The following is a 24028-nucleotide window of genomic DNA, read 5'->3' as shown; positions in this document are numbered from 1 at the left end:
AATAAATTTGGACAATGATTTTTTTCTTTAAATTAGGATTAGCACAGGACATTCCTGTTCCTGTGTTCTTCTGCTTAGCCCATTCACACTCCAACATCTGTATTTTGGGAATGGAGCTGAAAGGGCTAATGAGAAAGCTGTTCAACTCCCCTACTTCCCACCACTGCCTTCTCCTCATGGACTCTATAAAGCCCCTGTTCTCAGTTTGTGCTGACCAATATGTGGCTATTTAAATTTAAATTAAATAAAAATTCAGTTCAAGTGTAGTCACTGCATTTAAGTACTCAATCACAACATGTGGCTAGTGGCTACAATATCAAGTAGTACAGATGCAGAATATTTCTAGTGATTAAGATTAGTCCCACATCTCTTCATTCCCATGCACATATATATCTGGAGATAGCTCCAAAACAGGGGGTTTTAGAGCCCTCACATATTCCAGGTTCCTACTGGGTCCCAACCATTGAATGCTTATTCATTCTCTCATTTGTGTTTGGTAGATACTCCTTGTTATTTCCTTCTATAACTTCTCCAAAATACTCAAAATCCAACCTCTGCTTTTTTTTTTAACTTTATTTTTTATTTCTTTATTTTCCTACTTTTCCCCCACTAGATGAGGAACAATAGTTGAGAAGCTACATTATAAAAACAACAACCACCAAAAAAAAAAAAAAAAAAATTGAGGGAGAGGGTTGCACTGAAGAAGTAAGGGAGAAAGCTCTTGATAGTCACAAGTTACATAAGAAATGCTTTGATAAAATCTTACAGTAGTTTTGATTTGCATTTCTCTAATTACTAGAGATGTTGAACATTTTTTCATGTATTTGTTGATCTGTTGTATATCTTCTTCAAAGAAGAGTCTGCTTAACTCTTTAGCCCATTTATTGATTGAGTTGTTTTGTGTTTTGGTGTTAAGTTTTTTGAGTTCTTTATAGATCTTGAGACTAGTGCTCCACCTGATGTGGTTATGACAAAAATTTGCTCCTAAAATGTAGGCTCTCTCTTCCCCTCATTGATTGTTTCTTTTGCTGAGAAGAAGCTTTTTAGTTTGAATCCATCCCATTTATCAACTCTTGACTTTATTTCTTATGCTTCAGGAGTCTTGTTAAGGAAATTGGGGCCTATTCCTACATGAAAATTTGGGCCTACTTTTTCCTCTATTAGGCACAGGGTCTCTGGTCTAATTCCTAGGTCCTTGATCCACTTTGAGTTGAACAGCAGTTATCAAGAATACAAACAACAGTAAGTGTTGGCAAGGATGTGGGGGAAAAGGCACCCAGCCTACCCCTACATTAGTGATAAGATTATGTATTATGACACAAGTCTTTTATACCACATATTCTAAATACCAGGGAATAAGAACACATTGTAATTCTGTTTAAATTTTGGCTTTTGAAATTATTTGCGTAAACAGGGAGTACACTGACATTTATGGAAAAAAGAATAAATGCAAAGATTCAAAATGATATGCTAAACTACACAAATTATCCAGAAGCCCTTCAACATCGGCTCTGTCCCCTTCAACAGATGGTGACAAGATCCATTTTAGTCTAGGCCATCTCAATGCCCTTTAGTTGACAGTGTGCAAATACTTGATTTTAAGGTGTTTTAGAATATTAACCACCCTATTATGACTGATTCTCACAAACACAGTGTTAGGAGTGTTACAAAAAAAAAATAATTAGAATTAAGGGAAAAGTGGAGAAAATTTAAAAAGTGAAAGTGTCAACAAAATGACAAATGTGGCATATGCTACATGAGACAGACAACAGAAATAATTCTGGAGGTTAAAAAATACATCTAGAGTATGAAAAGAAGGTTTTCATCCAAAAAGCTCTGTATATATTGGATGCTTCTACTGTCTACTGAGACTCATCCACAAGTAAAATGTCTTCTCAATGCCATCAGAATCACAGCTCTACTGCAAACAAATGGTGTTTAGAAGCGAGGACACTGATGTCCTCGTCAATGGTCTATTCTGGATATGGAATGTCCATGGGATTTGCAATATTACTAGAAATATCACTCATGTTGTCAGCTTTGTCAACCAGCAGTACCCAATGTACTAAGGAAAGAGTGTTTAAAACAAAATTGCCAAATAATACTAAACATGTCTTATAAAGGATAGAGAAGTTAACATAATTCAATTTTAGAAGACTAAATTAAATATCTAGGACCTTGATAACAACAACAACACCCTAAAAAAACTGAAAAGGAAAAAAGCAGACAATTGACAGAAACAAAAACTGCAAATCATCGAGTGCCAATCCTTCAGAATCTGGCTGCCATCCAAGAGACTGGTCTACCCACACAATCAGAGTGTGGAGGTGCTACAGTCTGGATCTGAGAGGTCCCCCACAGGTCCCTGTGGCTTGGTCCCTAGTTAGGTGCTTTTGGGAGATGGTAGAACCTTTAACGTAGGGCCCAGTAGGAGGTCTTCAGGTCACTGAAGGGGACAGTGGGGACATGGCCCCTTCCTTTTCCTTTTATGACCCAGCCATGAGCTCCACCACACACTTCCTGCCATGATGCATTGCCTTGCCATTGGCCCCAAAGCAATGGAGACTGAAATCTCCAAAAGTGAGCCAAATTAAACTTTGCCTCCTTATAAGTTGATCATCTTAGGAATTTTGTTCCAGTAATAGAAAGCTAACAATATAAGAGGTTGGGATGGGAAGGAGAATCAACTCTGAAATTGGGACTGCAGCAGTCTAAACTTCCTGCCAAACTCACCAAGATGCTAGAAAAAACTCTAGCTATTCAGGATCTTTGTAGAAAAAAAAAAAAGAATTCTTGATATTGTTTGAGGTGAATCAGTCTGTGTCTGCTGGGAACCAAATTGAGAAACAGTAAGCAATGGAGGAACATGGGTTTGGAGAGATGTACAAAGGATCCCCTCACCTCCATCTACATTCCTTATGTTAGTGGTTTCCCAAACTTTTGAGGGGGGAGAGTGGAGAAAATCCCATGTCTTTTTTTTTTTTTTTTTTTTTTGTAGGCTGGGAGCTCAAATTCATATTTATTTATAGTCAATTGGTATAGTGTCAGAAACAAGCAACCTATGAGCTGAATATAGCCCATAACCCCAAATTTATGTTTTTCTTAGCTTTCATGATATTTAAAAACCAAGACCTTTCCTGTCAGTCTACATTTTGGCATACTTTGGTAGGGATGCGCCTGTCTATATTCCTGTTCCCACAGCCCCCAGTCTACCTTGTTCCTTAGCTGCCTGGCTCCTGGGGGCACTCGAGTTCAAGTCTCTGGGTTGGAGGCTGCAGGGAGAGCAGGAGAGACCACGTCCACTCCCTTGACTAAGACGTGGCACTTGTCTCCAGCAGGAGACTGCTATCCTTGAGCTCAGTTGCCTCTTCGGGAGGGGTTCCTCATGTAGGACGCTGACCATGGTCCCTGAGGCTTCAACTGAAAAGGAACTGACTCCAGCTTGAGAGACCGTCAGTCTCTCTTCTTCTGTTTCTTCTTTTTGGTGCTCTGGTCAGTGCTGATTCTCCTTCTCTCCTCCCTGAGTTGCTGCCGCCTCCTCTTCTTACCTCTGTTCTCTATTTCCTCAGTCCTGCCATTGTCACATTCGCAGCTTACATCCGAGACCTCCTCCTCTTTCCTGCACTGCTGTCTCTTCTTCTTGCTTCTGTTACCGCAGGGTGAGCTTCCTGCTTCCCTGGCTGCACCCTCTAGAGCAGTCTCCTCTCTGTCCCCATCAGCTACGCTCAAGTCCTCCTCACGCGGCTGCCTTTTCTTGTCTCTGCGGCAGGGGTCCCTGTGCGCTCTGCTCATCACCTCCTTTCTCCCAACACCACTTGCAGGATCCTTCCCTCTTCCTTCTCCACCCAACATCCCCGTCTCTTCCTCCCCTTCCTCCCCTTCACGGTGCTGTCTCTTCTTCTTCTTCTTTTTCTTAAGAGACTGATGGGTTTGCTCTCTGCTCCAGGGTTCCTCGAGCCCACCGGGCCCCGCAGCCTCGTCCTCTCCACTCTCTACGGCTGTTCCCCCTCTCTCATCTGAGACCTCCTCCTCTTGATGTCGTCTTTTCTTCTTTTTGCTTTTCCTGGTGCTGTGCTCAGTGTGTTCTGGGTGCTCCTCATCCACACTGTGCTCAGTTGCTCTAGGCTCTTTCTGTTTCCTTTTCTTTTTTGGAGGGTTGGGGGGCTGGCTTTCAGACTGTGGCTGCGAGGCCTCAGAGACATGGCCTTTAAGATGAGCCAGGAAGGCCTGCTCCTGGGCCTCTAGCCAAGCAAGCTTGGCCTTCATTGTGATCCCAAGACGTGCAGCCTTGTGTGCTGTTCGCCCCTTGCAGGCCTGGAGCAGCATCTCATCAGTCAGGATCTTTGGGGGCCTGGGCCCCTGGCTGTCGTCATTACTGCCACTCTACAAGTTTCTGTCTGGCTTCTCTCCACCCGAAATCAGCGTGGCCGTCTAGGAGGGATGAAGTGCGTGGATATGGCCCACTCAAACCCACTACCACCCCTCTTCCTTTTGGAAGCCTCCCAGGAATTCATAGCCTAGGCAGGAATTTGCCAGCCCCCAACTTGCTCCTTGCAGAGTCACAGGTGTGGGGGCCTGCATACTTCAACCTGGCAGAAGGTGGACTGCAGCTGCTGGAAGCAAGCAACCTCGGGTTCATAGCTTCACGAACTTGTGATACAGCATGTTCGGCTTGGGATGATTATGAGTGGTCTTCTTGGAAAGGCGTCTTATCTGCACTCCGTCCTGCCCAGTTTCTACTACCAAGGTGGCTGCAATCTTGTTGAAAAGCTCATTCCACCAGTGGTGTGTGAACTCCTTGGCAGGATCATGTCCCATCCCATGAGTATCTTGCATCAGAGTCACCTTGATGGCCTGGGTGATGCCATTCTCCTTCCGGCCTAGTCCTTTGCCTTGAGTCCATCCATGCTTTAGCAGCTGCTCCTCAGCAAACTTCATCCCATGACTCTTGACCTCTGGGGTGATGCTCATGGTGGGCAAAGAGGCTCGCCTTTCACCAGAGGAGGAGAAATGACATCATCCCTCCTTGAGAGGTGCTCTCTGCGGAAACATGCGCCACGCCTGACTCGGGCGCCGCCATCTTCTGAAATCCCATGTCTTATACCCTTAGTTATTTCTTCTCAGAACAGATGATTTACTAGCAGTTACCATACTTGGCTTTAGAACAGGGCAAACAAACTAGGAGATAACCTGATTTTGTTTGATGGTAGAAATGTGGGCAAGGACTGAGGAGAACTAGGTCTATACTTTACAAAAGACAACAACACTGAACTATCCACTTCAAAATGGTTAATATTATATCATTTGAATTTTACCTTAATTTTTTTTTTTAAACGTAAATCCTCAATCCTTCATGACTTGAAGGACACAGAAAATAAAATTCTTTAACAAAAACAAAAATTCAGCAGTGAAGAGCTGGGTCAAAGAGCCAGTTCCCCAATGATCAGGCCTTTAAGTCCTTGCCACCATGTTTTTTCATGCATGTTTTTCTTTTCTCTCTTTCTCTTGCTTTAAGAAGTAGAAATTTTGTGTTTAACAACTAATTTCTTTTGGTATTGGGGATTGAACCAGGGGTGCTTTACCACTGAGCTACATCACCAGCCCTTTTTATTTTGAGACAAGGTCTCAAAATTGACTGGGTCTTGATAAATTTCTGAGACTGTCCTCGAACTTGTGATCCTCCTACCTCAGCCTCCTGAGTTCCTGGGATTGCAGGTATTTGCCACCATTCCTGGCAAAACTAATTCTTGATATACCCCACAGATAAAGAAAAGCAGACTTGCTTGGGGTAAAGAGGCTGCAGACACTAAAGGCACAAAAATCACAATCTCTCGTTTCTTTCTATTGTTTTTCTCTTGTGCCCTCCTTTCCTACATCAGGTCATTTATTGAACAACTACTATGTATCTACCAGGCATTGAGGAAGACACCCATGTATCTTTGCTCTCATGAACTTTTCATTCTCCATTACAAAAAGAAAACAAATGAGTGAGAATTTCATCTAGTGCTAAGTGCTATGCAGAAAAACAGGGGTTGGGTGTGTGAATCAGTGGTAGAGAGCTTGCTTAACATGTACAAGGCCCTGGGTTCCACCCCCAGCGTTACAAAACCAAAACCAACCAAACAACAACCACCATCACCTCCTCTAGCCACACTTTACCTGCCTTTGGTTACCACACAGTTAATCCCAAACAAACAAACAAAAAACAGAAAACGAAAAAAATTAAATAGAGAATCAGATAATAGGTACTAAGCAGAGAAGTAGAGTAGAGGGCAGCTCAGGGGAGGTGTCTCTGAGGAGGTCATACTTCAGGAAAGAACTGAATTAGAAGCAGCAGCCACGCAAAATGACATAGGAAAAGCGTCCTAGGCAGAGTGACAGGCAGAGGCCCTGAGATGAGAAGGTGCTTGGTGTGCTCAAGGAGTGATGCTATGAGGCAAGGGAGGGGAGAGTGATGGGGAACTAGATGCTAAAACCACTCACTTTTTACTGTGGTTTCCCCAATGTCCATTCTCCACTTGTGGCCAGGAAGAAGAGTCCACAATTGTTTTAGTCAGCTTTTACACTGCTGTGACTAAAAAAATCTGACCAGAACAATTTTAGAGGAGGAACAGTTTATTTGGGAGCTCACAGTTTCAGAGGTCCCAGTTCATAGATAGCCAGCTCCATTCCTCAGGGCTCAAAGTGAGGCAGAACATCATGGCAGAAGAAAATGGCACTTGATGATCACTTGATGACCAGGAAGCAGAGAGAGAGAATCCACTTGCCACATACAAAATATATGCCCCAAAGGCACGCCCCCAATGCCCACCTCCTCTAGACACACACTACCTACCTTTGGTTACCACACAGTTAATCCCATCAGGTGATTGATTCACTGATTGGGTTAAGACTCTCACAACCCAGTGATTTCTCCTCTAAACCTTCTTGCATCTCATCGTTTCACACATGAGCTTTTGGAAACACCTTACATCCAAACCACAACAACAATGTAAATCAGAAGGTATCGTATTTAGTCCTGAGTAACACCCTTCAAAGCTGCTCATTTATCTTTGTTGACCCACCCTGGTCAACAAAGCCCTCTGTGACTGCCTGCCTGATCCTACCTGAACTATTCTCTCCATGCCTACTAATTCTAGCCTTACTGTCCTGCTTAATGAGCTTTGAGCACTGCAGGCCCATGCCAGCCTTGGATTAGTCAAACCAACTGTTCTCTGTGCTGAGCTGTTCTCCTTCTGATCTTGGTCTGGCTGGCTCCCTCTCACTTTTTAGAACCAGAACCCCCCACTCTAGATCCAAACTTTGTATGTTTTCCTTCAAACATTCTAAAATGGTCATCCAGCTTTTATTCAACACAGGCCTATTTTATTTCTCTGTGTAGCACTAATCCTTATCTGACATTTCTTTTCTGCTTATGGACAGTTTTCAATGAGAATATAAGCTCCACAAAGACAGTCCTTGATCTCGTTTACCAAATCCCAGTACTCAGAAGAGCGCCTGGCACATAGTAAGTGCTCAATAAGCATTTATTGAATGAATCAGTGAAACATGATTCTAGATTTTACTGCTTTTAGTCATAGTCAGTTCAAATATTGCTGCTAACAATTCAGATGACAAAGACATCTCTATTAAGTCTACCATGTGTATTTATTCACAAAAAGACAAAGTGGAACATTTTGCCTATTTCTTTGACTTTCTAAATGATGAGGACCAATGAACAGCAGGCAAGAAAAAGAATCACAAGTGTACCATGAAGTAATTTGGCACATCAATGACTTTTTATTTTTTAACCAAAGAAGCATTTAAACTACACTTAAGAAGGATTTGATCTTTTCAGTCAGTAGCTAACACAACTACCAATGCAGAGTCCATGTAGGTACATGCAACAAACTTGCCAAACAGATGAAATAGATGACAACTATTTATTGTCAGTTTTGTTCTTAGATACTCATGGAATGTCGTTCCATCCAAGATACATACCTGTCACTCTAAAGGCGTTACATAAAAAGTTGTTCTATCCATGGCAAGAGGAGAGACAATTTCCTGCCTTTTTCTGAATACACTTGCTATCACTGATCTCAAACGCAAGTCTAACCTTGGATCTACTGATCATAGTCAGCCACAAATAAAAACGTGATAAAACATAAAAAAGTTGTTTTTTCCATATCTAAAAAGACATATTTATAACATTGATTTAATTCTGCTATCTCTAACACAATAAGAATTTGCTAAATATTTCCCAGTGAAATTCTCTGACAATTTTTTATTCACTATTAGAACCCAGTTGCAAAAATAATCTAATTTGGTAAGGAGTTATAATCTAATTGGTAAGAAAGTATTCCTCAAAAAGATTGTCACCAGAAACAGTATTCAAAACATCTCTAGGTCTGGGGTTGTAGCTCAGTGGCAGAGTGCTTGCTCATATCCATGAGGCCCTGGGTTCAATCCCCAGCACTACATAAAAATAAAAAAAAATAAAAATATTGTGTCCATCTACAACTTAAAAAAAATTTTAAAAATATCTCTAATTCACCCTAATAGTAGGTAGTTAAACATTATCAAAATTGTTTCTAAGTTGGTTTTAAAAAAGGACATTAGGGAAAGAACTAAAATGTCTCCTTCTAATAAACAAACTATAACCTGAAATTTTATATAAATCTTTAGTTTGGTACCTAAAATGTTTCTTTTGATAGAAGCAAAGAGTTGGCTTTAAGTGTTGCTTGGAGACTCACAAGAGATAGTTTAAGAGCTGCAGTACCCATACTATTTAATGATGTGCTCATCCTCTCAAATTATATGGTTTCTGCACTAAAATTCCTTTCTACTCTCAAGGGAAAACAGGGAAGACTCCATAGCTTAGTGGGAAAGGATGAGAAAGAAGAAGCAGTGTTTTTCATGTGAATTCTGGTAACAGGGAGCAACACAGAAGCCCACTTCAGTCGTGGCAGAGAGGGGCTCCCTTCTCATTTAACTGGTGTTCTACATCTGTGCCCATTTTGGAGCACTCCCCAAATTAGTGGTTGCACCTAAGGAGTTACACACTGAAACATATACAGAAAGCATACAATTTGAGAGGATGATATTACAGATCGAAGGAAAGATTTAAATCATTTATTATATAATAGACAATTAAAAGTCAAATTGAACAGTACCGAAGGCAGAATTGTGAAGTGTTACAGGCTGTTCTAAGGGGGTTTGAGCTATGAAACTGGTTTCATTCAATACACTTGGAAAGTATTAAATGAAAATTGGGTTTTGTCCAGTTAACTAATATATTTATATAGGCTTTCTCTCCCTCTCTCCCTGCTCCTCCCTAATCTCTCCCTCTCTCTAATCTTAAGGGAAACAGGACTGCCTTTCTTCCCCATTTTAGGCAGATTTATCTGTCCTTGTACACACACCCACTATAGAAACTAAGTAATCCAGACTCTGGGGATGGTACCAGAAGATCTCAGAAATGATTATCTCCCAAATTAACAAATGAATTATAACTTCAACAGAGAACATGCAGAATACAGCCTTTGAATCACATCTTTAAAAGGCCCCTGTTCCTGCTGAAGGGCAGAACCATAGCCTCTGGGACAGGAGTCCCCGGTGTGTCTCCTTTGCTAGCAAAGCAATAAAATTTCTTTTTTTTTTTTTTTAAAAAACAACAAACAAACAAACAAACAAAAGATTTATAGGCTTAAGAGTCCTATCTGGAAATTTTATCAAAGTTTACCACAAGTTGTTTTGATCCTACAGCTTTCATCCTCCCAGATTAGAATCCCAGGGACTTACCTAGATCTTCCTGAAGAGTTTGTACGGTGTTTACCATTTCCTACAAAATCAGGAGAGCCTCCATGTAGCAAGGCAGCTGTTCTGTGTCCTCCGGGGTCTTTCTTAGAGGTATGGTCTTGGTTTGACAAACTAGCAATTTCCAAACGTTCCTAGAAAAAGAAAAGCATAACCTATTTTAGATGTAAGTCATATGTGTAAAACAAGCATGGTATGGTATTAGCAATTCAGTATAGAATGCAAATTTTATTTAAGCTTAGTGCTTACAAGTGTAATAAAGCTGAACTCAACTTTTAAAAGTTTAATGCCCAAATATGTACTGAGTCAAGATCTGAAGCCCAGGTTATAGTTTCAAGAGAATTTTATAAATGAAAATGTTTACAATTTTAGAATAAACATAAAAAATTAGGCAGAGGGACAAAAGGAGATGAACAGAAGAAGAGGGGATTCAAAGAGAATGCAGAGTGGCTGACAGGAAGACAGATCAGACACAGGATGAGAGAGTTGGTGGAAAACAAACATCTTAACTTGTGCTCAGCTTTCTACTTTCACATAGGCAGTACATCTGTTTGTGGGAATAATTACATGAAACAGAAAGGCATTATTAATTCTGTTTGAGAGAATGAGCAAAATTTTCTCTGGACTTCTGTAAACATGTATACCTTGTTCTTTGGGACTGAGCTGGAATCAGGGAAAATAAAGAAAAAGCACTTTATCCTTTTTTACCACTGACTTTTAAACCTGTTTTGTCACATCATTCTTTTCCACCATTGAATGAAATCTCTAAAACATGCATATTGTTTCCATTCACTCTTCAGTATGAACAAATATTTTCTAGGTATTAAGAATTCCAGTCCGGGTTAATTAACAAAGCTTCAATCTCCTCTTCCTTGACTCATTTTATAAATTAGTGTAACCCTAAAAGCTTAAATCACTTACAGATGACATAACTTAAAATTCTGCCACCTATTTGGAGAATCGAAAATATACAATACATTTAACTTTGGGGATTTTTTTTCTAAGCTTTACTACTGATAGAAATATGAAAGGAAAAAAATAACATCAATGGAAATAAAACCTTTTTATGTTTAGCAAAATGTAGATTATCTTAGTGTAGCAGAACTGATAGAGTACCTGCTTAGCCATTTCCTTCCTTTTTTTCTCTTCTTTTATCTCTTCTTTCCTTCTCTGAATCTCATGAAGGATTTCACGCTTCTGAAATAAATAAAAGCACCATCAGACACCAAACTCTAAAATACATACTATGTGTCAATTCTAAAACTATAGAATTCTGGCTTGAATTTCAATATACTTAAGCCCTTTTCTTCTAAGAGACCTGAATATAGAGAACTTTAGTACAAAATGCAGGTCCATCAGTTTTGTCTGAGTTCTTAAGCAATTAGCTTCCTAGCTGAGGTTTTAAGACTGTGTGAGGAGAGTATTATTTTCCATTCTTTACCTCTTCATATGGAGGGACTTTCACTATGGCAACGCTGCTGAATTCTCCCATCTCCCCACCTCTTATATCTGCCTATCTGTAGGGTACAAGAACTGTGGCTGTCTCTGCCCTAGGGTCTGGGGCTGGCTTGCCAGAGGTGGGTTGAGCTGTCCTCAATACCAGGCACCACACGCACTGGCCATAGACCTGTACCTGCATTTTTCATAAGTCTTTTGGTATAAAAAGTGATATTTTGATATCCATTCTTTTTTGTTAATTCCCTAAAATTCCAGAGTATAAGTATCAAAAGTACCAAGACAGGGCTGGGGGTGTAGCTCAGTGGTAGAGCACTTGCCTAGCATGTGTGAGGCACTGGGTTTGATTCTCAGCACCACATAAAAATAAAGGTCCATTAACAACTAAAAAAATATATAAAAAAAGTACCAAGACACCATAAACTAAAATAGTAATAAGAACTAATAGATAGTTATAGCAGCATACCAAAACAAAACTGTTAGCTAAATATCCACTATCCTCAAATAATATGGAACTGTAAACTTTAAATGATGACCAGGCTACACAATTTAATAGGAGATCATCAGTAAAAAAATAGAGGAACCCACAAAGAGGCAGTGATTACATAAGTTCAGAATGAAGCAGAAAAACAAAAAAAGAGCTAGACACAAGAATCAACAGAAGCTCGGATACAAAAACATATCAAAAAAATTGTGCACCATGATCAAGTAGGATTCATCCCTGGGATGCAAGGCTGGTTCAATATACGGAAATCAATAAATGTTATTCACCACATCAATAGACTTAAAAATAAGAACCATATGATCATCTCGATAGATGCGGAAAAAGCATTCGACAAAGTACAGCATCCCTTTATGTTCAAAACTCTAGAAAAACTAGGGATAACAGGAACATACCTCAATATTGTAAAAGCAATCTATGCTAAGCCTCAGGCTAGCATCATTCTGAATGGAGAAAAATTGAAGGCATTCCCTCTAAAATCTGGAACAAGACAGGGATGCCCTCTCTCACCACTTCTGTTCAACATAGTTCTCGAAACACTGGCCAGAGCAATTAGACAGACGAAAGAAATTAAAGGCATAAAAATAGGAAAAGAAGAACTTAAATTATCACTATTTGCAGGTGACATGATTCTATACCTAGCAGACCCAAAAGGGTCTACAAAGAAACTATTAGAGCTAATAAATGAATTCAGCAAAGTGGCAGGATATAAAATCAACACGCATAAATCAAAGGCATTCCTGTATATCAGCGACAAATCCTCTGAAATGGAAATGAGGACAACCACTCCATTCACAGTATCTTCAAAAAAAATAAAATACTTGGGAATCAACCTAACAAAAGAGGTGAAAGACTTATACAATGAAAACTACAGAACCCTAAAGAGAGAAATAGAAGAAGATCTTAGAAGATGGAAAAATATACCCTGTTCATGGATAGGCAGAACTAACATCATCAAAATGGCGATATTACCAAAAGTTCTCTATAGGTTTAATGCAATGCCAATCAAAATCCCAACGGCATTTCTTGTAGAAATAGAGAAAGCAATCATGAAATTCGTATGGAAAAATAAAAGACCCAGAATAGCAAAAACAATGCTAAGCAGGAAGTGTGAATCAGGCGGTATAGCGATACCAGACTTCAAACTATACTACAGAGCAATAGTAACAAAAACAGCATGGTACTGGTACCAAAACAGGCGGGTGGACCAATGGTACAGAATAGAGGACACAGAAACCAATCCACAAAACTACAACTATCTTATATTTGATAAAGGGGCTAAAAGCATGCAATGGAGGAAGGATAGCATCTTCAACAAATGGTGCTGGGAAAACTGGAAATCCATATGCAACAAAATGAAACTGAATCCCTTTCTCTCGCCATGCACAAAAGTTAATTCAAAATGGATCAAGGAGCTTGATATCAAATCAGAGACGCGCCGTCTGATAGAAGAAAAAGTGGGCTACGATCTACATACTGTGGGGTCGGGCTCCAAATTCCTCAATAGGACACCCATAGCACAAAAGTTAATAACTAGAATCAACAAATGGGACTTACTCAAACAAAAAAGTTTTTTCTCAGCAAAAGAAACAATAAGAGAGGTAAATAGGGAGCCTACATCCTGGGAACAAATCTTTACTCCTCACACTTCAGATAGAGCCCTAATATCCAGAGTATACAAAGAACTCAAAAAATTAGACAATAAAATAACAAACAACCCAATCAACAAATGGGCCAAGGACCTGAACAGACACTTCTCAGAGGAGGACACACAATCAATCAACAAGTACATGAAAAAATGCTCACCATCTCTAGCAGTCAGAGAAATGCAAATCAAAACCACCCTAAGATACCATCTCACTCCAGTAAGATTGGCAGCCATTATGAAGTCAAACAACAACAAGTGCTGGCGAGGATGTGGGGAAAAGGGTACACTTGTACATTGCTGGTGGGACTGCAAATTGGTGCAGCCAATTTGGAAAGCAGTATGGAGATTTCTTGGAAAGCTGGGAATGGAGCCACCATTTGACCCAGCTATTCCCCTTCTTGGTCTATTCCCTAAAGACCTAAAAAGAGCATGCTATAGGGACACTGCTACATCGATGTTCATAGCAGCACAGTTCACAATAGCAAGACTGTGGAACCAACCTAGATGCCCTTCAATAGACGAATGGATAAAAAAAATGTGGCATTTATACACAATGGAGTATTACTCTGCATTAAAAAAATGACAAAATCATAGAATTTGCAGGGAAATGGATGGCATTAGAGCAGATTATGGTAAGTGAAGCTAGCCAATCCCTAAAAAACAAATGCCAAATGTCTTCTTTGATATAAGGAGAGTAACTAAGAACAGAGTAGGGTCGAAGAGCATGAGAAGAAGATTAACATTAAACAGGGATGAGAGGTGGGAGGGAAGGGGAGAGAGAAGGGAAACTGCATGGAAATGGAAGGAGACCCTCAGGGTTATACAAAAGTACATACAAGAGGAAGTGAGGGGAAAGGGAAAAATAATACAAGGGGGACAAATGAATGACAGTAGAGGGGGCAGAGAGAGAAGAGGGGAGGGGAGGGGGGATAGTAGAGGATAGGAAAGGCAGCAGAACACAACAGACACTAGTATGGTAATATGTAAATCAATGGATGTGTAACTGATGTGATTCTGCAATCTGTATATGGGGTAAAAATGGGAGCTCATAACCCACTTGAATCAAAGTGTGAAATATGATATATCAAGAACTATGTAATGTTTTGAACAACCAACAATAAAAAATTTAAAAAAAAGAATCAACAGAAGCAACTGTAAGTAGTAGTACTATCTACAGGGATAAAAAAAAAGAACACTTCATGAAGAGATAAAAATAAATGTAGATGGGAAGTCTGAATATTGTCAAGATGTCAATTCTTCCTAAATAAATATATAAATTTAGTATAATTTCAGTCAAAATCCCAGAGGGTGAGCTGGGATTGTGGCTCAGCGGTAGAGCGCTCGCCTAGCACATGGGAGGCCCTGGGTTCGATCCTCAGCACTACATAAAATATTGTGTCCAACTACAACTAAAAAATAAATATTAAAAAAAAATCCCAGAGGGTTTAATTGTTGTTTTGACTTTGAAAAAGCAATTCTACAGTTCATCTGTAAGGATAAATGGGTGAAATGCCATTTACCATTTGGTAGCACATGCCTGTAATCCCAAAGGATTTGGGAGGCTAAGGCAGGAGGATTGCAAGTTTAAGGCCAGCATTAGCAACTTAGCAAGACCTTGTCACAAAATATAAAGGGCCAGGGATTGCTCAGTGACAGAGCACCTCTAGGTTCAATCTCTAGTACTGCTAAATAAATAAATAGGTTAGAATGTTTGAGAAAAAAATAAGATAGAATATGAAAGAATGGGGAAAGGCAGGCTTGTCAGATATTCTAGCTTTCTATAGCTAAAGTAATTCAGGGTGAGTAAAGACTCAAGGAAAGAAAAAACAGAAGGATTGAACAAAATAGATAATTTACCAACAGAACCTAGTAGAGATAAACAGTTAAACTATCAAGGAAATATTATGACTCACTTAATAAAGAATGATTATTCAATAAACGTGTTAGGAAAATATCTGGGGAAAAAACCAAACAGGCTCTTTTTATAATGTGCATAAGGAAAATTGAGTTAAAATCAAAAAGGAAATTTAGAGGCATATATTATCTTAGACTTGAAGAAATTTTTAAAGTAAGCAATGAATTAATAACCTCATGGAAATAGATTTAAGAAAAATAAAAAATAGCTAATGAACATAAAAAACAGTTTCATTTCATTTTGCGATTCCTCATGGCATGAGAGACCGTCTCTCACAAGGAAAATTCAGTGGGTTTGTGTACATCTTGGCAAGCTCAGAAGACCACAAGAAGAAACCCGGTTAAACAGCCTCCTTTCTCTGTCTTTTCTTTTTTAGATCTGAACTAAGGTTTCTGTGAGGCAGCTCAGGGACCCACACAATATTTCTCAGTTACTCTCAGGGCCTCCACATTTTTTGAGTCAAACAGTGAGCAAAACTTATAGATCCATTTTTAGTTAGAGACAGACTAATGACCCAGAAAACTTGGTGGCCTCCAGGGTAGGGCATGTGCTCCCAAGAGGGGAGTCTTACCTCTTGCTCCTCTTTCCGCTTGGCCTCCAACAGCCTCTGCTGCTCCTCCTGAGCCCTCCTTTCCAGCATTTCTTCATGGAAAGACTTGGGAGGGGGCTTGTTATGCTCACTGAGAAAGGACTGCACGTGGTAAGCCAGTTCAAATATCATCACCTAAACATGTCAACAAAAAGCATCCACAAATGATCCAATATGGAGAGGCTACCCAAAGGAGAGGCTACCAAACAGCAAACCAAGCTGGCAATCAGACATGTGGCTATTCAGTTCACTACCACACATTCTGAATTAAGTGTCTGATGCAATCACAGCAAGACAAACTTAAAAAGGACTCACTGCATTGAGTTACAATCAAGACAATCACCCCTGGATAAATAAAAAAGCTCCTTTTCTCTTTTGTAGGCCTATTGAAACTTACTGGCATTTACTTTCTTTATTTTTTTTAATTTTTTTTTTTAGTTATAGTTGGACACAATACCTTTATTTTCTTTCTTTCTTTATTTCTTTATTTAATTTAATGTGGTGCTGAGAATTAAACCTAGTGCCTCGCATGTGCTAGGCTAGCGCTCTACTATTGAGCCACAAGCCCAGCCCCTACTGGCATTTTTTGTATAAAAAGTTCCATGAAATATTTTTCAATACAAATAAATCTGATAAAATATTTAAAACTACATGAAAACAAAAGCTACCTTTCCAATTAGTAAACCTGTTTACATAATGACAATTGCATGGAGAATACACATGTCTAACATCAGAACTTTCATTTGTCCATGAGATATTGAAAATATTCTACTGGGTATACAGAGGCAAATATAAGCCTTCACTATCTTCTCGCTTATAAAGGGTCAATACTTAAAAAAAGTATTTCATCTCCACTTAGGGAAGCATTCACAGATAGAGCCAGGAAGAACAAGCCGCCCTTCCCCTCTGGGCATTCTTAGGAAGACTCTTGCTCCCACCTGAGGCTAAGCCATAATCATACCTAGGTTGGTAAATGGATAGAATCTGGGGCTCTGAGACCTCACTCACACTGTTTGCTTCTCTAGACCCACAGCAAAGAGTTTCAAACTTCTGCAGATGAGAAACACATTACTGAAATTTCTTTTTTTCTCAATTATGATAAAGGAATTTAAAACTTCTTAGTTCTATATATGCTTAAAACATATAATAATAATAAAAAAAACAGCTTCTAAATGGACCTAACATGGTGGTCAATAATAGCAGAAGTCACTGTACATGAGAATATAAAGTGGGTTTGTCTGGTACTGTATTTTCTCTCATGGAGCAGATGCCAACAAGCCATAGCTCCTGACGGGTGAAGTTAATACATTTTTAAATTTATACCAGAAGTTGTGGTATATACTGGATATATATTGCTATAAAGTTGAAAAAAACAATCTGAAGTCTAAGAGATAAGTTCTTCTAAGAAAAGTTCTTCCAAGGAAAGCTGGAAAAACCAGGTAGTTTCTATTATGTTAAAGAGAAACCATTTTCAAACTAGAAAGGAGTAGGAGTCACACTGTGGAGGGTCTTTCTTTTAATTTACTAGCATTTTCTGTACAAATAACTCTGATAAAGTTTATAGGACAGGAAGAAAATAACTACTTTCCAAACTCCCTCCCTCCATACTACATGATTCATGGTTTTTGCCTCAGGCCTCTGCTCAGATCCCAGAGACCTCTCTCTCCTGAAGGCCTGCTCCTTGTGCAAACCTATCTACTCACCATCCAGCTCCAGACCCCTTACCATAATTTTTCTTCATAGCACTTAGTATAGCCTGATTTACTACACTGTCATTAGATTGCTTTCCGTCTGCTGCCCTCACGGCATGGTCAAATATTTTCTCACCGTAGTCTTACCAGAGCTGAGATGGTGCCTGGCTCATGTTAGATAGGTAATAAATATTTGTTTCATGAATTAGTAAAAAATATTGAATTTGACTTTGCTCATTGTAAAAAATAAAGCCTAAGTTACATTTAAATTTACTTTTATAGGACTGATGAACAAAAAGCTGCTATGCAGATTAAAAATGATTCAGAGGCAAGTGGAAGTGCTAAAACACATGTTTTGGAGTGCCTATTCCTCCCATTCAAATAATTAAATGACTCATTATTTAATAGCCAGTTATCAGCAAGTGCCATACCACAATGAATCTCTAAGCCACACTTTAATACCTAATTACACTCTATTTTACTTGAAAATAAAAACAATTTCTTTAGAATTATGTGCATTTTAGATTTCCCAGTACTTCAGATTTAGTGGAAACAAACATTAGACAAACAAGAATAGCAATCTGCAGGATACATTCCCATGCTTGGCACCCTTTCAAATCTTAATATATGAGGTGTTTCAGATGAGTACTAATTTTTTTTAAATTGTGGCAAAATATACACAACATAATATTTACCATCTTCAACATTAAATCTACATTCATTCAGTAATGTTAAGTGCATTTACAATGTTGTTACCATCTTCAACAACGATTTTCAAAACTTCCTCATCTTTCCAAACTGAAACTCTGTACCCATTAAACAACTCTCCAATTTTTCCTCCCCTCCATTCCTGGCAACCACTTTCTGTCTCTATGAATCTAAGAATCATATAAGTAAAATCATACAGTGTTTGTCTTGTGACCAGCTATTTCATTTTGTGTTATAGCAAATGTCAGAATTTTCTTTCTCTTAAGGCTAAATAATGCTCCACTGCATTTTGATCTTCTTTCTCCTGGGCTATATATGGTATGATACTCTCTTATAATGTTGGGTAGTGATGGTCACATGCAGCTCCCAGCCAGCTATATGATGGGGCAGAAGGGAAAACTACAGATACTCTATAGTATACTGTGTTGCTACACTATGATGTTCAGTAGGTTAGGTATAGTAAATGCATTTTTTTTTAATATTTATTTTTTAGTTTTAGGCGAACACAATATCTTTATTTTTATGTGGTGCCGAGGATCGAATCCAGTGCCTTACACATGCTAGGCGAGTGCTCCACCACTGAGCCACAGCCCTGGCCCAGTAAATGCATTTTTAACTTAACAATAAGTTTATTAGGATTAACCCCATCATATGTCACGTAGCACCTATATATGAATATTTATAGTAACTTCATTTGCAGTAGCTCAAAACTGGAAAAAAAAAGTTTTTTTTCATCTGGTGAATGGCTAAAGAAAGTGTTACATCCTTACACAGAATACTATTAAGCAGTAAGAAGTAACAACTACTGATACATGTAACAATGTAGATGGATCATCAGAGAATTATGCAGGAGAAAAAAGCCAATCTCAAAAGATTACATACTATATGTAACATTCTTTTTTTATTATTTATAATTTTTAGTTGTCAATGGACCTTTATTTTATTTATGTATATGCAGTGCTGAAAATTGAACCCAGTGCCTCATACATGCTAGGCAAGTGCTCTACCATTGATCCACAATCTCAGCCCTATGTAACATTCTTAAAATGTCAAAAGTATAGAAATAAAAATCAGATCAGTGGTTGCCAGGAGTGAAGGAAAGGATGAAAGGAAAGTACAAAGGGGCAACATGAAAGATCCTTGTGGAGATGACTAATTTTACATTTAGACTGTATCAATGTCAATATCCTGGGTATGATACTGTACTAGAGTGTCACAAAATGTTACCACTGGGGCAAAGCAGGTAGAGAATAATATAGGCTCTTTCTGTATTACTTATAATTGGAAGTATATCTATAATTACCTCAACATTAAAAGATTAATTTGGGCATTTTTAAGGCAATTTTAGGCACATTTAAAAAAATTACAAATCGGAAAACCAAGAAATCTGAGGATTATCTGTAGCTAAACTTTCAAAATAATTCCATCATATTATTTTTCCATTATACATTAGAGCACCTTACACTTGAAAGAACTTTGGAATAATTCCCAAGGCCTAGTTTTTGATCCAGGGAGTTCTGTAATCACTTTCTGTACCTCATCAACCACTGAAGTTCTTGAAAACTAAGAACTTAAGTGGATAAATTTTTATTTTATTATTATCCAAAAGGTACTTCACAGACTGCATTATGACTCACTACATTATGGAATATAAGTGAAAATCTGTCTAGTCACTTTCTAAGGGGTGAATGTTACCTATAGTTATCTTTAACATAGGCCTGTCAGACTCTGAGCCCTAGGACTAGTCCTCGTTTAACTCTTACCAGTTTTTACAAGATGTGATAATTAAGCATGAGCTGTCTTAAATGGTACAGTATGGATCTGGATTGTCTCTCACATACCCTTGTGTTAAAGACCTGGTCCCTGTTTGGCTTTATTGGGAAGTGGCAGAACCTTTAAGAGGTGGGGATCAGAGGGAGGTCTTCAGGTTATCAGGCATGTATGTGCCCTGGAAGGAGATAGTGGGATCCAAGCCCCTTCTTCTTCCTCTCTTTGACTTCCTCTCTTTGACTTACCATGAGGTAAGCAGTGTTTTGCTTTGCTATGCATGTCTACCATGACATGCTCCCTGGCCACAGCCTTAAAGCAACAGGGTCAATCAATCATGGACTAAAACCTCCAAAACTATGAGCCAAAACAAACCTTTTCTCTTTATAAATTGATTTATCTGAGTTATTTGTTATAGTGATAGAGAGCTGACAAAACATCTTGCAAAAACAGTGATTTTACACACAAGTCAGGAAAAGATGAATTATATTTAAAGGGAATTGGCTGGAGCTGGGCATGCGGGCAAACACCTATAATCCCAGCGACTCAGGAGGTTGAGACAGGAGGATCACAAGTTCAAGGCCAATCTGCACAATTTAGCAAGGCCTTAAGCAACTTAGTGAGACCTAGTCTCAAAATAAAAAATAAAAAGGGCTGGGGATGTGGCTCAGTTATAAAGTACCCTAGTTCAATTCCAAGTACCAAACAAACAAACAAACCAGAAAAAAATGGAATTGTCCTGGTCTGAGGAAAACACAGCAATACTCTTCTCCCCCAGGAGTCATCTAGTCTTGCCCTCAGAGTTCTGCCATCAAGGAAAACTCAAACTAGACCCTGATGTTCAAAGGATTAAAAAATTAGTACTGAGCTCATTGTAAATGTTCAGGTCCAGAACAGACACTGAAGGAGTAGAGTATGTCACTAGTTATTGAGAAGAAAAACAACGAGTTTTTCTGATATGCTAAAGGGAGAGGTCGCAGAGTTTGGTCAGAAATCACTTTTCTATATTTTACAACAGAAAAGTTCAAGTCAAGGGGCTGGGGATGTGGCTCAAGCGGTAGCGCACTCGCCTGGCATGAGTGCGGCCCGGGTTCAATCCTCAGCACCACATACACACAAAGATGTTGTGTCCACCGAAAACTAAAAAATAAATACTAAAAATTCTCTCTCTCTCTCTCTTAAAAAAAAAAAAAAAAAAAAAAAAGTTCAAGTCAAGATGTGCTCATGACACTAGATCCAAAGTATGCAAAAAAGTATACCTAAGTTTGCATCAGCTGTTTTCAGAACAACTCTTAAGCATCAATAGTACCATCTGTACTCACTCTATAACTTGTAATTCATAAATACTGTAAATTAAACAAATACAAATAAACAACTCTCTCTGTGTGGATATCAGGATGACACAAAACATTCTAGTCAGTATTGGATTTGAGGTGCAATGGCAAAGTTTCAAAGTCAAGGCAAATGCTGGTGAGCACATGGGGATTGTTACTGTCTCTTATAATTCTAGCTTAACAAGACTTACCTCCCCACAATGTTTTCTGGCCAGTTCCTCTAGGCGGGATTTTAACAAATTAACACTTTCATTTGACAAACCTTTGGCATTCTTTAACTCTATTTCAGGAACTCTGGAGAGGGGGGGAAAAAGGAGTTACATCAGAAAGAACAGCCTGTTCACATTCTCATTCACTTAGTTCCCAGCACAATTGAGGGCCTGAGGGTTCTACACAGACCTTGTATTTGAATCTCTCCCTGTAACCACCAACACTTTCCTTAATCTCAAAATGATTTCAACCATATCTCAGCAACTCCAGTTGACACAGTGCTTAGTAAGGACTAGCTGAACCTGGTGGAGAAGTGGGCGGGCCAAAGTCTTCAATCTGGGCTGTTAGGTACTCTACTTCCTAAGGAGACCCAGACTTATCTCTCAACTCCTTAGTCTCTGATATCAGTTTTCTAATCTGATTAAAATTTCCCAACATCAGTTACTATTGATTGCCTCTGATTTGCCCTTAATCCCCAAATCTGAGTTTCTGCTGTGGAAAAAAATCTAATCATTTCTGCTCTCACTCTGAGTAACTTAACTATGCACTCTTTTGTATGGTAATCCTCTACCCTAGCTTGCATCCAGTGTCAATTGACCTAGCCCTGACAGCTCAATGGCCAGAGTTCAAGTGCTACGCACTCTTTTGCATGCTCTGGCATAAAGCAGAACAAGAATGCTAGGTGAAACAGAGACATGGTGATCCATCTAGCACTCCTACAACAGGCTGTGCCCCAATCACATTCTGGTTGTAAACAAGGACACGCTCACTGGCTCATGAATAAATATAGTCATGTACATTCTGGAAACTCTGCCTATTCCAAGGACACCTAATTCACACTCCTCCTCATCCCCAAGAGCTCATCTAAGTCAACATTTCTAATTAAGGATATTACAAACCAGCCCTTGAGTTTCCTTGCATTTCCAACAAATAAACATCCAATAACAACAGTCTAGGATTAAACAGGATTTATTTAATTTTATAGATAAGACGATTCATCACTTCCTATTAAGCATTTCTGAGTAATTCTGGCATTTTAGATTACTAAAGTCTTGCCTATTCACCTTTTTTTTAAAAAATATTTACTTTTTAGGTTTTTTTAGATTGGCACAATGTCTTTATTTTATATTTATGTGGTGCTGAGGATTGAACCCAGTGCCTCATGCATGCTAGACGAGCGCTCTACCACTGAGCCACAACCCCAGCCCCGCCTATTCACCTTTCTATGCATTCTCTCAACACTTATCTTTCATTTACTATGATAGGTTGCTATAATCATTATCTGCCTGGACAGACAGAAATCTGGAATATGGTAGTCTGAGAAAAAGAATAGAAGTGTCATACAGTCCTGGTTCCATGTACAGTCCATCCCACCGAGGATTCTCTCTCTCTCAGAGTGGCTTCAAGGATGATTTGGCATAAAAGAAAGTTTTCTTTTACCACATCATTTTTAAAGGATGACAATATTCCCCCAAATCAAACCTTACATAATTATTTTTTTAAAAAATTAAGCAATCATTGTATAATAATATTAATAGAATGGTATAAAAGTCATCTTTAATACTAGTTAAACTCTAACATTTTCTAATGTTTTATGTCCTTGCTGCATGACTAATAATTTTATGTAGTTGATACAAAACTTAATTTTTCTTGGCGGGGTATACCAGGGATTGGACTCAGGGGCACTCGACCACAGAGCCACATCCCTAGCCCTATTTTGTATTTTACTTAGAGACAGAATCTCACTGAGTTGCTTAGGGCCTCACTAAGTTGCTGAGACTGGCTTTGAACTTGTGATCCTCCTGCCTCATCCTCCCAAGCCACTGGGATTACAAGTGTGCACCACCACACCCGGCTTTCACTTAATTTTTAAAAAATACTTCCTTATTGTTAAAAAAAATCCCATAATATTTTATTAAGTGGATACATTAAGATTTATCTGACTAGTTCTGTAGTATAGTTCTCACCCAGGAGCAATTGTGTCTTTAAGTGGACATCTGTCAATATCTGGAGACTTTTTTGGTTGTCACAACCTGGGAAGAAGGTACTTCCTGTATCTCTATATCTACTCCCTATATCTAGAAGTCAGGGATGTTATTAAACATCCTATAATGTATAGGATAACTCTCACAATAAAGAATTATCCTGCTGAAGCCAAGCACAGTGGCATGTGGCTTGAGAGGCTGACAGGAGGATCGTGAGTTCAGAGCCAGCCTCAGCAACTTAGCGAGGCCCTAAGCAACTCAGTGAGACCCATCTCTAAATAAAATTTTTTAAAAGGGCTGGAGATATGGCTCAGTGTTTAAGCATCCCTGAGTTCAATCCCTGGTACCAAAAAAAAAAAAAAAAAGCATTATCCTGCTGACATGCCAAAAGTGCCAAGGCTGAGAAAGCCTGCTTTAACTGTTTAAAAA

The 24028-nt window shown here is 38.9% G+C and overlaps 1 protein-coding gene and 1 pseudogene across 7 annotated transcripts in view; both read right to left on the bottom strand.

Annotated features, from left to right (window-relative positions):
- Positions 1–9763, bottom strand: LOC124104134 (G patch domain-containing protein 4-like; annotated as a pseudogene).
- Positions 1–24028, bottom strand: part of Eif2ak4 (eukaryotic translation initiation factor 2 alpha kinase 4) — a 106141-nt gene that overhangs the window by 69474 nt on the left and 12639 nt on the right. For 6 of the 7 annotated variants that reach the window (XM_046460788.1, XM_046460790.1, XM_046460789.1 and 3 more), the window contains 4 exons: positions 21596–21698; positions 15887–16039; positions 10912–10992; positions 9781–9929 (listed from right to left, as the gene is read on the bottom strand). In XM_046460788.1, the coding sequence (XP_046316744.1) occupies positions 9781–9929; positions 10912–10992; positions 15887–16039; positions 21596–21698 (486 nt within the window). Of the gene's footprint in view, positions 1–9780; positions 9930–10911; positions 10993–15886; positions 16040–21595; positions 21699–24028 lie in introns of those variants that run through there. The other variant, XM_058584684.1, reaches the window with a different exon arrangement.

This window comes from Marmota monax, unplaced genomic scaffold (assembly GCF_021218885.2).
Source record: "Marmota monax isolate L192 unplaced genomic scaffold, Marmota_monax_Labrador192_F-V1.1 WCK01_AAM20220418_F8-fsc00001, whole genome shotgun sequence".
Taxonomy (NCBI): domain Eukaryota; kingdom Metazoa; phylum Chordata; class Mammalia; order Rodentia; family Sciuridae; genus Marmota; species Marmota monax.
This window is presented reverse-complemented; position numbering and strand designations above follow the sequence as displayed.